General features: G+C 47.2%; 1 protein-coding gene across 2 annotated transcripts in view; it reads left to right on the top strand.

Annotated features, from left to right (window-relative positions):
* The window catches only part of rxraa (retinoid X receptor, alpha a), an 85,105-nt gene extending 71,026 nt beyond the window's left edge, over positions 1-14,079 (top strand). Inside the window, exons 6-11 of one of the 2 annotated variants that reach the window (XM_083669855.1) lie at positions 456-625; positions 5,767-5,896; positions 7,417-7,549; positions 9,233-9,324; positions 10,415-10,520; positions 11,631-14,079. In XM_083669855.1, the coding sequence (XP_083525981.1) occupies positions 456-625; positions 5,767-5,896; positions 7,417-7,549; positions 9,233-9,324; positions 10,415-10,520; positions 11,631-11,778 (779 nt within the window). In that variant the 3' untranslated portion in view covers positions 11,779-14,079. Of the gene's footprint in view, positions 1-440; positions 626-5,766; positions 5,897-7,416; positions 7,550-9,232; positions 9,325-10,414; positions 10,521-11,630 lie in introns of both variants that reach the window. The other variant, XM_083669854.1, reaches the window with a different exon arrangement.
* Positions 14,080-15,358: the final 1,279 nt, after the last annotated feature.

The raw sequence follows: 15,358 nt of genomic DNA, 5'->3' as shown, positions 1-15,358 counted from the left end.
TAGACCAAAGAAAAAATACATTAGACAAAGTCTCCATTGATTTGCGCCCAGTCTCTCAAAGCCATTCTGGTTTCATCTTACTGTGTTGTACATAAGTACGTCTTTTATGTTTCCTTGATGTATTGTATATGCCTGGTGCTGAAGTTGCTTGTTTACCTGCAGTGTTTAATCAGGGGATGAACTTATGGACAAACACACACACACACACACACACACACACACATACACACACACACACACACACACACGCACATATAAGCACGCATGTGCGCGCACACACACACACACACACACACACACACACACACACACACACACACACACACACACACACACACACACACCTAAACAGCAGTTGGGACTTGGCACAGCAGTTGGGACGCAACAACGACAGAAGCACACACAGACAACACAAAAGCAGCAGTAGTGACCGAAACTAGTTTTGTTAAACGCAGCCGTGCAGGAGGAGCGCCAGCGAGCCAAGGAACGCAGCGAGAGCGAGGTGGAGTCCACCAGCAGCGCCAACGAGGACATGCCCGTGGAGAAGATCCTGGACGCCGAGAACGCCGTGGAACCCAAGACGGAGACCTACATCGAGACCAACCTGGGAATGCCATCCAACTCGGTGAGTGTTTCTGTGTTTTGTCTGGGTGAGCAGGTCACCTGTACGATGCATACACACACACACACACACACACACACACACACACACACACACACACACACACACACACACACATATATCGCACACCGTGCACACACACTCATATACCATGGACCCTTTCTTTTCACATTAGATCGTTTTCGTGGGCAGGCCTTAGCCGTTTTTTCTCTAATACAGACGTACAGATATACATCTGTAATATCCCAATTTAGCTCTCAATCATCCCAGTTCTGTCATTTTACAATCTCTCTTAGCCTATCTGGCCGTCTCCGCTGATTTATATCAGGCAACATGGGAGGGAAGAGTCTGACTAACAATACTCATTCCAACCCCCCTGACAAGCTTCTTCTTGTCAGAGGTAGATCCGTGGTGACAGGGAGAACGATGGAGATTGACATGTTTGTTTGCTCATTAGATAAACAACCACTGGTGGTAGAAAGTGAGGGCCTTGGCAGTGAGTTCTACAGGACCCTGCCACCTGCTGGTGGGGACGGGGCTAAACAGCCGAAGAGTCACTCCCACATCTCTCTCCCCCACCCTGGTCCACTTCTCGGTGACTCGTCTGATAGTTTACCTGTCCGTCCTGTGTCCTGTCCCAGTCTACCCTCCTCAGCTGCTCTATTGGAGCTCTGTCACCTGTCAACGGGCGCTGCCTGGCGAGGAAGCGGCCATGAATAATGAAACAGTCTGACTGCTCCCGAAAGCCTCTCCCCCCCCGAAGCCTCGGCTTTCTCAGGAATCGTACCGGAACGAGAGATACAGAGGAGTTTGGTGTAGGGAGCCTGCTAGTGAAGGAAGGAGGGAGGGAGAGAGGGAGGGGGGAGGGGGGGGGGGGGGGGTGGAGAGAGTGAGTGAGTGAGTGAGTGAGTGAGTGAGTGAGTGCTTCTTCTGGGACTCGTCTGCTCTGGGTGGGGGAGGGGAGGGGAGAGGAGGGGGGGGGGGTAAATGTACTGTGAAGCGAAGGTAGAAATCTGAAGGCTGTTATGTGAGTAAATGGGAGCTATTTTGGGCAGATGGAAATGTACGGGATGAGCGTTGACATTAGGGAGAGGTGGGGGTTGTGTGGAGAGAGAGAGGAGGGAGGGGGAGGGGGGGGTTGCCACAGGGGAGTGACTGGCAGCTCGCTGACACACTAAAGCACTCTTGTCTGGGCTCGGCCGTCACCGGTGCTGCCGCCAACAGGGGGCGCACCACGGGAGAGCAGAGGACTTCGAGCTTCACGGACGGCTGAGAAATATCATGTAGGGATTTATTTCTGTCTGTCAGTTAGCTCATTAGTCTCCTCGTAATCCCTTTCATCTGGCTCCATAGGTCCTTGTTTTCAGCTCTGCTTATTGATTGAGAATTGCAGTTCAGTGGGCCATGAAGATTGTGTAGTGAAAATGTGAACGTGTTATTTATTCAATTTACCCCAGCTGAAGAGTTAATTACACCTCCACTAATGATACCGAGACGGAGATCCATGATCGAATATGATATAGGATATATTAGGAATACTTTGGGGTTTTTTTGGGGGGAGGGAGGGTGGAGGTAGGGGTAGCAGGGGTGAACCACAATGTCAGAATGTGTCCCTTGTGTGGTGTCCCCCTGGCAGGCAGGCCGTCCCAGTGATTAGGACCCCCTCTTGTCAGCGGCCCCCCCCCCTGCCTCCCCTCCTGTGGGTGCTCCTTTAGGACCCACTGCCCCGTGTGATAATTAATCACAGGGCCCGGGCCCATGAGTGCACATCATGAATGGGCCACCACCACTGTCTAATGGCCGGGGTTTGGCCAAGCTGAATAAAGTCTGTTTATCTCATGGTGACCTAGAACAGGAGTTAAACAGGCGTTAGTAACGTGCCTCCAGTCAGACAAGGACGGCCCTTCTCTTTCAAGGAGGGGGGAAAAAAAATAACACGCTATCATTCAGTCATGCTGGGTTTTCTGTTTTTTTTTTTATGCTTCCTCTGTCTGGCTCTCTATCACTCTCTCTTCTCCCCCCCCATCTCTCTCTCTCTCTCTCTCTCTCTCTCTCTCTCTCTAACTCTCTCTCTATCTCTCTCTCTCTCTTTCTCCCCCTCTCTCTCTCTCTCTCTCTCTCTCTCTCTCTCTCTCTCTCATATTCTCTTTCTGGTTCAGTGTGTTATTCACCCTTGTGTGCTTGAATTTCTCTACTTCTTTTTTTCATTCTTTTTGTCTTTCCCTATATTCTGTAAAGCTTGCAAATGCTGCTTGGGGGATAATTGCTTGATATCTCAATCCGCACCAATTTTTTAAGAACTTTTTGCTAACAGTTCTGAAATGTTAAATATGAAGACATCATCCCCACAATGCTCTAAATGAGTTGCCAATTTCTCTTTGTTGTCATGCAACTGTAGTGTGGTTTAAGCGGAGTATGAAAAATTAAAAAGCATGTCTTTCGTCTCCCCTCCACCAGTGATAAAAATTTCATAGGACAGTATGCAAGCCAGGCATTTCTGCGAGCGGCTAGGATGGATATCTGTTGTGAATAATGCAGACCGAAGCCTTCAGTTGGGCCGCTTCAGTGTTGTTTGTGGCAGGCGCTAGGAAACGAGTCCTCAAAGCACCTCTCATTTAAGCCCAAACGCTTTCTTTCTCCTTCACTACCTCGGGGGGGGGGGAGGCGTCTCTCTTCCCCTCAAATGACATGTTTTTCAGAAACCGATCAGCTGGCCTCCTCTATCAGCTGGCCTCCTCTATCCCCCGGAGTGAGGGATGTATGTTCACACAGTGCCTCGTGGAGAGCAGTACAACAGCATGGAATGAGGAATGTGTTTCATACCACTTGTAATTCCATTCCGTGCATTACAATAAGCCTGTCTACCTCCACCAGCCTCCCCTGATACAGAGGCACTGTCAGGCCTAGGTGGTCCCTCTTGGCCTGTTCCAATCCCCACACACACACACACACACACAGAGAATAGAGCTCAGGTTCATGTCATTATCCAGCAGACCTTTTATGGTCTCTCCCACTGTGACTCTTAACATCCTTCCACTGGTGCGTGAGGTGCATGACACCTTACAGTAGGGGGCAACGTGGTTATGTTTTATCATAACATTTTGTCTGTCATCTTCATCAGCGTGCGGAGAGAATCGAGGTCAGTGTAAACAGGGCCAAGAGAACCATGCAACATTCATGAGCCTTGCCATGTTTAACGAGAACTCTGGGAGTTGTATTCTTTTGAGGGGCTCAACAGAGGCGCATACTGCAGCCCATTCTGTTTGTCTTTGTTTGGGCTGGAGCCGCCTTTGGAATGAATTAGCATATTCTGTTTGCGTTGTTTTTTTTGTTGAAGGAGAAATGCAGCCCCCACGAAAACTGTCGCGCCGAGCTGTGCCGACCACACCTCCCACGGAGATCAGATGCTGAAATATTTATAAGACGCTTTTTTTTTCTCCCCTAAAGAAAAAACAACTTTCAGATTTCAAAACAGTGCTGGCTTTGTGTCTGGTTAACTGTTTCATATTTCAGGCGGCCGTCTCTGATCCTCGCCAGTCAGTGAGAGTTTCTCACCGTGCGGAGGAGGGGTAGGAGTGGGTACTCTGCTCCTAGGCCTGTGTATTAGAGGATAGGCTGAAAGTGGTGGAATATTTTTTTCCTCAAACTTACACTAATCTTCTCCTGAGACCTGTTGGTTGATGTTGGGATCCTCCGAGCTTTCACCATCGATTTGGGGGATTTGGGGAGAGAGAAGTTGAGGAAAAGTTTACGTGGCTGTTGTTGTTGTAGTATTTGTTTCCACACACTGAGCAGCCGTGTGATGCGTGTACCGTACTACAGTGTATGAAATTATGCACGGAATAATCATACACACTTCATCTGTCCTCAGTTGTCCCTTGACAGTGATGTCTAGAGTTTTGACACCAGGGAACATTATAGCTTAGGCTTTTATGATTGATGGCATTGATGAGGGGCTATCTTTTTTTCCGTTACTAGATGTGTGTATCCGTGGGATGTACTCGCTCTCTCTCTCTCCAGGCTCCACTGCTCGCCCTATCCCTCTGGTGACGGAGTGATGTTTTCAGTTTTATTACTCATGACACTTGAGGTCTGTTTGCCCTTGTCCATTCACAAACATTTCCATCCGATCCTACGCTCTCTCTCTCTCTCTCTCTCTCTGTCTGTCTCTCTGTCTCTCTCTTTCTCTCGCTCTCTCCCTATCTCTCTCTCTCTCTCTGTCTCTCTCTCTCTCTCTCTCTCTCTCTGTCTCACTCTATCTCTCTCGCTTTACCATTTCTCTTACTTGTGCTGATTCAAAGCACACACACACAGGCACACACACATATTGTATCACACACACATCTATCATACACGTCTGTCACATCTATCACATCTAACCTATTCTATCTTGAACATGAAAAACAAATAAAAAATGTTAATTCAGTCTTTTTTCCTTCAGCGCTTACTCTTTCTGAAGCCAGCATAGAAAGAGAATGATTACAGTATGCAATCTGACTATGCTGTCAAGAGAGGACTGTACAGTAACTGATCTGATGGCTTTATTCAAATTCTCACTCTTGAAAGGAACTCCCAAATGGACTCCCAAACACTTGTTCCTCGGCTGCGTGTTAGCTGGTGTTGTTTTTGCTCTCCGAACACCCCTAATGGCCTTCTGTCGGTAGAAGTGTCCCATAGGAAATGCTTGCTTGGAAAGAGTCATTTTTTACCACAGGCTCTCTGCAGGTATTTCCTCTTCGGGCTGGGGCAGAATCACTGTTTGTTTTGCCTTCCTGCTCTCTCCTCCTCTGAGGAGATCATTCACACGCTAGCATGTGTGTGGGGAGAGTATTTTGTGTGTGTGTGTGTGTGTGTGTGTGCGTGTGCGTGTGTGCGTGCGTGCGTGTGTGCGTGCGTGTGTGCATGCGTGCGTGCGTGCGTGTGCGTGTGTGTGCACGTGCGTGTATGCGTGTGCACGCACATGACACAGACTTACATAACACATACACTCACACACACACACACACACACACACACACACGCATGTTTTTACATTTGTGGCAGATCCAAACACGCGCATATGTTTTTCACATTAGTGACACTGTGACATCAACATAGCTAACCGGATCTCTGACAGCAAGCCCTCCATCTGTGTGTCTCTGCAGCCCAACGACCCGGTCACTAACATCTGCCAGGCGGCAGACAAACAGCTCTTCACGCTGGTGGAGTGGGCAAAGAGGATCCCCCACTTCTCTGAGCTGCCGCTCGACGACCAGGTTATCCTCCTACGAGCAGGTCAGTACATCCCAATCAGGACATCCTGTTATGAACCCCTCGGTGTAGCGGAGGTGATCTGAAATCCCCAGAATCACGATGATTAGTTCGGTCGAGGCGACTTGTAAGCCCAAATGACGCCCTCGAATAATGAGGATGTCCTCTTGGTTTAATGGTATACGTTTGGGTCATCCATGCACAACGTCCCTGATTGGGTTAGCCCTGCCAGTGACATCAGTTCATTAGACCAGATCGGTAGTTGTATCCCCCAAGGCCAGGTCCCCATGGCAACATTACAGCCTCTGTATAAGCCAACATTACACCCTCTGTATAAGGGCGTGAGAGCAGCAGCTATCACAGAGTGAATCATCTGTCATTTTCTTTAACTTATGCTACCGTCCTTTGTGAGGAGATCATGAGGTTTTTCTCCCAGTGTATGTTGACTTTACTGCTCGCCTGTCACTCCAAATGACACTGTTAAACTCTTGATTCACCCTGAGGAAACCCATTCCTTTACTCCATCTCTAACCCTCTAACCCTCTAACCATTCTCCCTCTATCCTTCTCTAACCCTCTAACCCTCTAACCATTCTCCCTCCATCCTTCACTCCATCTCTAACCCTCTAACCATTCTCCCTCCATCCTTCACTCCATCTCTAACCCTCTAACCATTCTCCCTCCATCCTTCTCTAACCCTCTAACCATTCTACCTCCATCCTTCTCTCCATCTCTAACCCTCTAACCATTCTACCTCCATCTATCTCTAACCCTCTAACCATTCTCCCTCCATCCATCTCTAACCCACTAACCATTCTCCCTCCATCCTTCACTCCATCTCTAACCCTCTAACCATTCTACCTCCATCTATCTCTAACCCTCTAACCATTCTCCTTCAATCTGTCATCTGTATGCTTCTGAGTTAGTACCCATAGTGATGGATAGCGTTCTGAGAAAGAGAGAGAGCTGTTCTGGAGTGCTCTTCTCGGTGCTCAGGTTTTCTATAAATAACCACTTTAGTTCTGCTGTCTCACAGATGAAAGCATCACAGCCCCTCACATTCTCTCCTCAACTCTGGGGAAAAGAGGGGAGTGTTGCTAGGCAGAACAGTTAAAAGGCAAAAAAAAAGGCACAGGCTGTGTCTCCAGTGTTCTGAGTCGTACCCTTGCTTCACATATCAAGTGTTGCAATAGCAGGCGTGGTTAACCCTTTTAAACGCTTGTCTCTCTGGAAGGCACGTTTGAAATGTCTTTCTAATAACCTGCAGCCTATGCATGAAGGAGCTGCCTGGTTTTGGCATTCAGGTTTAATTGATTCATTGGAATTCCCCTTTTGTTGTCAGTTTCATTTAGTTTGAATATTGAATGCCGCTTGAACTTTACCAGAGGATTTCTGCTTTCTCTCCTTAATCTCTCTCTCTCTCTCTCTCTCTCTCACTCACTCACTCACTCTCTTTCTGTCATTCTTTCCTCTCTTTCTCTAACTCCCTCTCCTCTCTTCTCTCGCTCTGTCTCACTTTCTCTTTTCTCTCTTTCTCTCTCTCAGGGTGGAATGAGCTTCTCATCGCGTCGTTCTCGCACCGCTCGATAACGGTGAAAGACGGAATTCTCCTGGCCACAGGTCTCCACGTCCATCGTAACAGCGCCCACAGCGCCGGAGTGGGAGCCATCTTTGACAGGTCATCATCACCCCCTGCTACCTCATAAGCCTCCATACAGTCAGCTTTGTGCTGGGTTTTGTAATCATGCTATGTAATGACATTCCGTGGAAGCAGAATTAGCATTAAAAAACCTTTTGGATTGCATTACTTTAGCTTGTTGAAAACCCTCAATCATAAAACGGTCATAAACTTGAAATCCAAGTTTAGAAAGTTTTGGAATTCTTTTCTTATTGCAAAGAGATAGAGAAAGTAGACCCTGACCTGTAACACTGAAAAGGCTCTGTGTGAGAGAGAAAAGTAGTGATGCGGCACAAATAGAGCTGCTTCTATTGATGAACATCAATATTCATTAAATATGTAGGCCTGCCGTTGACAAAGGTCACGGGGAAATGGAGTGTGCTCAGACAGAAAATGTGAAGAAATCCATTTATGTGTCATTCATGATGAAATCACAGTGTTTCTGACTGCAAACCTGCTGAGGGGCCTTGCTATTGTGAAGCAATAGCAAGGAGGTATTGGTATTGACCTTCCAGGGCGGTGAGGAAGATCACTGACAGAAGAAAATCCCCACACGTCTCAATCTATGGTGCTGGGCTGGGAGTGTTTGAATAGGCACTTTATGTGCTTTGCTTTTCTTCCATCGCTGCCGTTTTATGAACCGTTTTAAAAACCTAATTTTAGAGATGGATCCCTATCTAGATATGCTTATTTAGTTGAGATATGCTTATTAAGGCCATTCACTTTGTGATCAATCGAACAGATATTCAGCATTGAGAAGTTAAATATGGTTTAAACCCCATGTCCCCACATGCTGAGTCGTCAACTGGAGTATTCCTCTGAGGGAAGCAGCCCTGCTCTCTCAATCTCTCTCTCTCTCTCTCTCTCTCTCTCTCTCTCTCTCTCTCTCTCTCTCTCTCTCTCTCTCTGTCACACACTCATTAGCATAGAGCCGGTTCACTTCCGAAGGATGGATTACTTCTCTACATTAACCGAGGAGAGGCATTAAGATTCCCTGATAATGTATCTTTATCTGCTCCTCTCCTCCGTACAAATGAAGAGGGTGGTTAACTTAAACACTCCAGTCTTTTTTTACCCTCATTGTTCCTCAGGGCAAATTGAATTAGGATGAGCTAAGAGCCGCAATTCACTTCCCTCTCAGAGAGAGAGGGAGAGAGAGAGAGGGAGGGAGAGAGAGAGAGAGAGAGAGATAGAGAGAGGGAGAGAGAGAGAGAGAGGGAGAGAGGGAGAGAGAGGGAGAGAGAGAGAGAGAGAGAGGGGGGGGGGGGGGGGATAGTGGGCATGACGAAGTCAGAGAGAGGGGTGAGGAGTTCGAGTGGTCGCGTCACACACTCCTGAAACGAAAGCCCCGCCTAGTGATGTCACACACACACACACACACACACACAGTCTGAGTGTGTCGTCAGTGTTCTGTTCTGATTGTTCTGTTCTGATTGTGTTCCCCGTGTTTCGTTCGTGGATTTGCTCCTGTAAACAATGTTCTGGTAAGCAGCTTGAATTACTCGGTGTAAAATGTTCCTGTGGTTTAAAATCCCCTTGAGTTTCAGTGCTGTGGGGGGCTTTGTTCTGAGTTGATCTACAATATGTTTCTAGAATGTTTCACCTGTAAATAAGGGAGGCTGTATTGAACTAATCTGTGGAGGTGAGATGGTCTAATAGTCTGTTTGTCTCTGTCCCATCCAGAGTGCTCACGGAACTGGTGTCCAAGATGAGGGACATGCAGATGGACAAGACAGAGCTGGGGTGCCTTCGCGCCATCGTCCTCTTCAACCCAGGTATCACACTCCGCCTGTCCCATCCCCTTCCTGCGTCTGTCCCCCCATCCCCCGGTTCCCTGGTCCTCTGTGCCCTCTGAACATGGCCTGCACGTGAACCCAGTGAACTTTCATCCCCTGTGGCGCTCAAGTTCAAGTCTAACCCAGTCAAACCAGACCCTTGTTTGTTCCATTGGTCTCACCCTACCCACATGACTCATGTTTCAGCCAACATAACTCTCATGCACTCTGCCCAGGGCCAGCGCTTCATGCCACTCTGGTGGACAGGGTTAACTTCATTACCATACTTAGTGGCCGCGCGGGCCTCAGCTCTGGCACCAGACGCGCTCCCTGCCTTTAATGAGTCTGTGCCATGGCCCCAGGAGACAAAGAGCAGTGTGGGAGCGTGCCTCCGACCCTCGGGGACCCATTCTTCCAGGGACAGACTGCTCCTCTGTGCTCCGGAGTCACACAGGCTCTGGAACAGATCACAGCCTACTTTCCTCCCTAATTAGGATCTCACTGGGATGTCCTAACCAGGGGTAGGAGGGTAGGGGGGGGGGGGGTGGTGGGGGCTAAATAGGGGCTGCAAGTAAAAAGACACAGAGTCCTTTCCCACACTGAGCCAATCACTGTATTCATGTCTCCTCTATCCACTGGCGACAGACGCTCATCCCATGTTAATCAATGAGAGCCCGAATGGTGTTACATAACAGCCTTTAAAGTGCATGTTGTGTCGTTGCCTCTTAATGCTGTGGCACACACATCCAGCCTTGCCTGTGGGCGGGGGGGGCATGTTAACATGCACCCTGTAGTCATGCGCCGCCTGTCCTACCATGCTATAGGGAGGGTTACCACTGGGGCTACTCTCATGTCATTTGGTCTCATTTGTATTAAAGGTGCATTCTGTAATTTAAACGACAAAGCAGGTTCGTGGCCACTTTTTGGGGTAAACACCTGAGTGATTGTTACTGGATAAATGTAAACACTCTCTCTCACTCACACACACACACACACACACACACACACACACACACACACACACACACACACACACACATACATACACACAGTATATGAATGAATGTGTGTTTGTGTGTCCTCTCCCTAGACTCTAAAGGCCTGTCGAACCCAGGCGAGGTGGAGGCTCTAAGAGAGAAGGTGTATGCCTCTCTGGAAGCCTACTGTAAACAGAAATACCCCGACCAGCCTGGCAGGTATGGATACAAGCACACCTGTCTTTCTTTCTTTATCTCTGTATCTCTCTTCCTGTTCTCTATCTCTTTTCTCATTTCTCTCCTGCTCTCCCCCTCTGTTAGTGTGTCATGTCAGTGAGATCACTACTGTATGCATATATTCATGTGAGAGATCTTCCAAATGATGTTCATCAGGGGAGAAATCGGAGGACAGGTTAATTGTAATGCATGGAATGAGGAATGGTATCAAACACGTATCCATAGAGTATCCTTTTGTCTATCCTTTAGCAGGGCTAGCTCTAATGTAGGGAGGCTAGCTCTATCTAATGTAGGGAGGCTAGCTCTAATGTAGGGAGGCTAGCTCTATCTAATGTAGGGAGGCTAGCTCTATCTAATGTAGGGAGGCTAGCTCTATCTAATGTAGGGAGGCTAGCTCTAATGTAGGGAGGTTAGCTCTATCTAATGTAAGGAGGCTAGCTCTATCTAATGTAGGGAGGCTAGCTCTATCTAATGTAGGGAGGCTAGCTCTATCTAATGTAGGGAGGCTAGCTCTCATGTAGGGAGGTTAGCTCTAATGTAGCAGGGCTAACTCTAATGTAGGGAGGCTAGCTGTAATGTAGGGAGGCTAGCTGTAATGTAGGGAGGCTAGCTCTAATGTAGGGAGGCTAGCTCTATCTATTGTAGGGAGGCTAGCTCTAATGTAGGGAGGCTAGCTCTATCTATTGTAGGGAGGCTAGCTCTAATGTAGGGAGGCTAGCTCTATCTAATGTAGGGAGGCTAGCTCTAATGTAGGGAGGCTAGCTCTAATGTAGGGAGGCTAGCTCTATCTAATGTAGGGAGGCTAGCTCTAATGTACGGCTAGTTCTAATGTAGGGAGGCTAGCTCTATCTAATGTAGGGAGGCTAGCTCTAATGTACGGCTAGTTCTAATGTAGGGAGGCTAGCTCTAATGTACGGCTAGTTCTAATGTAGGGAGGCTAGCTCTATCTAATGTAGGGAGGCTAGCTCTAATGTAGGGAGGCTAGCTCTAATGTACGGCTAGTTCTAATGTAGGGAGGCTAGCTCTAATGTAGCAGGGCTAACTCTAATAAAGCAGGGTTAGCTCTAATGTTGTCTATTGTCGTTGTGTCAGGTTCGCCAAGCTGTTGCTGCGGTTACCGGCCCTGCGTTCCATCGGGCTGAAGTGTCTGGAGCACCTGTTCTTCTTCAAGCTCATCGGAGACACACCCATCGACACCTTCCTCATGGAGATGCTAGAGGCACCCCACCAAATGACATAATGGCACCCCCCCCCCCCCCCATGCCCCCTAATCACCCCCCCACCCCACCCCACCCCTCCCCCACGGACAGGAAGTGGTGGGGTCCTACAACCCCCTACTCCCCCCTAGAGAGACTTGTCATGTGACATCATCGGATCAAGACCTGCCAGGATCGGAGCGAAGGGCGACCTCTCTCCGTGACCCCATCGACCTCCCTTCCCTCTTTGATGTGTTTCAAAAAAACAAGTTCATTATGTCTATGGGTCTGTTTTATACATTGTACAAATATATAAATATGAAATATATATAACTCATGAGATGAAATGAGAGACAACAGTGGACTGACATGGAATGGACTGAGGATAAATGAAATGTATCAAGCCATTTTTTTTTTTTATTATTATTATTATTAGAAAACAGAAAAAACCCCAGAAAAGATCAGGTTTCACACACTCTGTGTGTGTACTCACACATAGGCTCTTGTGTGCAGCAGGCATGGATTTTAAGCAGTGGCGGATTCATCATAGGGTGCTCGGTGTTTGAAATTGGGACAATCGTGTTTTGGACTTTTTGGACTTGGTCAAAAGAGAGGCGTGGGCTGCACGGTCCTAACCTGTTCTTGGACTGGAATCATCATACTTTCAAGACTAACTTAAGGGGGGTGGTCCGTTGGCAGAGTGTTGGCTGATCCGGTCTGTTTCCTGTCTGATCCGGCCTGGTCCGGTCTGGTCCTGTCTGATCCGGTCAGGTCCTGTCTGATCCGGTCTGATCCTGCTGGGTCCCCTCTGCTCTGAGGTATATATGTATGTACGTGTCCTTGGAGAGAAGGACTCAGAGGAGGGACCACAACAGACTGCAGGTGCTACACTCAGGTCTCTGAGGCCTAACCCAGCAGGTCCCCCATCCCCATGTCTTATTCTATTAGCACTGTGTTGAACAGGGGACAAGAGAGAGATGCTACACCTCTGTGTTGAGAGCCTCAGATAGCTTAGCGACTCATCAGAGTTGAAAGCCTGCTCAGGACCAGGAGTTTAGGAGACCTACATGTGGACTGTCCGCGCTGCTCTGCGTAGGCCTTTCAGTCCTCCGAGAAGGTTCTTCTGGGGATACTAAGACAACTTGCAGTGTACTGTTGTTCCGCGACGAGGGAGTACTGTATATGACTGGATTCACCCTCCCACTAGCCTCTATACTACATGTGCATCACTGTGCACTCTGACAGGCTGTGGCGGGGGCCCCAGGAGACGAGGAAAGCGAACAGATACAAGTTCTCACTGTGCTACTTCAATATTCCTCAATGTAAAGGTGACCACAAAAATGAAGAAGATCATGGATGGTCTGACTGAAGGTGATACCATAGGGAAAGGTCATGTGATCTGAGCTAAGTGCTTTTGAAGTGAAGTGATGCCATGTCTTTGTCATCTGTCATGTCCCCTGATCTCCTCTGAGGTCCTCATGTGTCCCCCCCCCCTCCCTCCCCCTTCTGTGAATTGCAGCACACCGTTATCACCTCCAACACAACAACCACACTGTTCCTTACAGTGCAACCTAGCTTTAGAATGACCTTCTACCTGTACAGGACATTACAACCGTATACAGTATTGATGGTATATGTTTTTGCAGAAACAATGTGCAATTACCTCCGGTTTTTTTGATCCCTCAAAGTATCATTTCTCTACACAGTACAGACACACAACCCCAAGCCCCGTGTTAAAAGGTATTTGGGATGGGTGCTTATGCAGTAGAGCCATTCATAGTTTAGGGGGAAGATGTTCTCTTATTTCTTGGCACTTAACCTCATTATTTGTGGAGCCCAGGCTCGTCCATAGCTGGCCTACCTCTGGGGAGTGCGGGGCAGGCCATGGCTGAGGCCCAGTCCGTTCCGATTGGAGGGTCCTTGTGAATGGACCGGGGACTGACGTGCCGGGCGCCCAGCCTCCCCACCTCCTCAGAGGGATTCACACCCTGCACTTCTCTGGGCAACCCAGTGTCATCTAAGTCCAACAGAACCTTTTTCAATATCTAATATTGTCATGTATAAATCTGCTATATGCCCATATTCTGCTTCTTTTTTTTTTCTTCTTTCTATGCTGCAGCTGCTGCAAAACTATGCATCTAGCGTTTTTCCAAAGATTGTCCATAGTGCGGTTTGCATTCTGAGTAGAAAGGGGATGGCTAAATCTAGTCCCCTAGAGCAACACTGCTTTGAAGTTTCATCAACTGTTCTCTGATCGGGAATAAAGACCCTCTTTCGGGACCAGGTTTGGCCGCCCATGTTATGACACCAGACTAGAGATTGAGATTGAGAGAGAGAGAGAGAGAGGGGGGGGGAAGAGATTGAGAGAGAGAGAGAGGGGGGGGGGAGATTGAAAGAGAGAGAGAGAGAGAGAGAGAGAGAGAGAGACTACAAAGTACAGTCGTAGAATAAAACAGCTTTGAGACAGAGGAAGGTTGACCAGTGGGAATAGGGAATTTGGTGGCTATGGGAGAGCTGTGACTTCCCCCTGGTGGAAGAGAGGCAGCACTGCAACATTACTTGAATTTTGTACAAGTATTTAAAGGAGCAATCTGGGATTGGTACATCCATTTTTAGACTTTAATTATGTATAGCCACTGATTCTTGGAGAATATAATTTATAAATGCTTCATGAGCTTTGCTCAACAGAAATATAAACTTGTTTTACTTTATTGTTTGTAAACAATGTAATTGTAAACAAACACTGTTTTGCTTCAAAACATGGTTAAAACTATCATTTTGATTCCATGGATGGTCAGTCCTTAGCCCCATCTATGAATTTGAGAGTGGTTATATTTCTCCAGCCTAATCCCTCAGCTGTTTACCTACAAAAGGGGCGGGGAGATTGCTTTGAATCCCAGATTGCCCCTTTAATCGGAAATGGCACTTTTTCATGACGTTATCAATGTTAATTTTCCTTTTGGTCAGACAAAACCTCAATGTGTTTGCTTGCGTCAAGATTGAATAAGTAGCAATAACCTTAGCATGATTTATCGACACATCCTTTAATTAATCGGACTCATATATTCTAGTGAGGTCAATTATAATAAGGTCAATTATAATATTCTAAATTTCCAGGTGACAGTCATATTGAAGTCAGTTCTGTCGTAACAGTATTTTCCATCTGGACTTAATGGTGCTTGTCTGTCAGAAGAAAGAAAAAAAACTGAAAATGAATTGGCTCATTGATTAAATGATTCCAATTTACAGTGCATTCGGAAAGTATTCAGACCCCTTAACTTTTTCCACATTTTGTTATGTTACAACCTTATTCTAAAATGGATTAAATTAAATACAATACCCCATAATGACAAAGCGAAAACGGGTTTTTAGAAATGTTTGCTAATTTATTTAAAAAAATAATATATATATCACTTTTACATAAGTATTCAGACCGACCCTTTGCTATGACACTCGAAATTGAGCTCAGGTGCATCCTGTTTCCATTGATCATCCTTGAGATGTTTCTACGACTTGATTGGAGTCCACCTGTGGTAAATTCAATTGATTGGATATGATTTGGAACAGCACACACATGTCTATGTAAGGTCCCACAGTTGACAGTGCATGTCAGAGCAAAAACCA

The sequence above is a fragment of the Argentina silus genome (genome assembly GCF_951799395.1).
Source record: "Argentina silus genome assembly, chromosome: 5".
In the NCBI taxonomy this organism is placed as follows: Eukaryota; Metazoa; Chordata; class Actinopteri; order Argentiniformes; family Argentinidae; genus Argentina; species Argentina silus.
The sequence above is the reverse complement of the archived record's forward strand: the minus strand, read 5'-3'. Positions and strand labels throughout refer to the sequence as shown.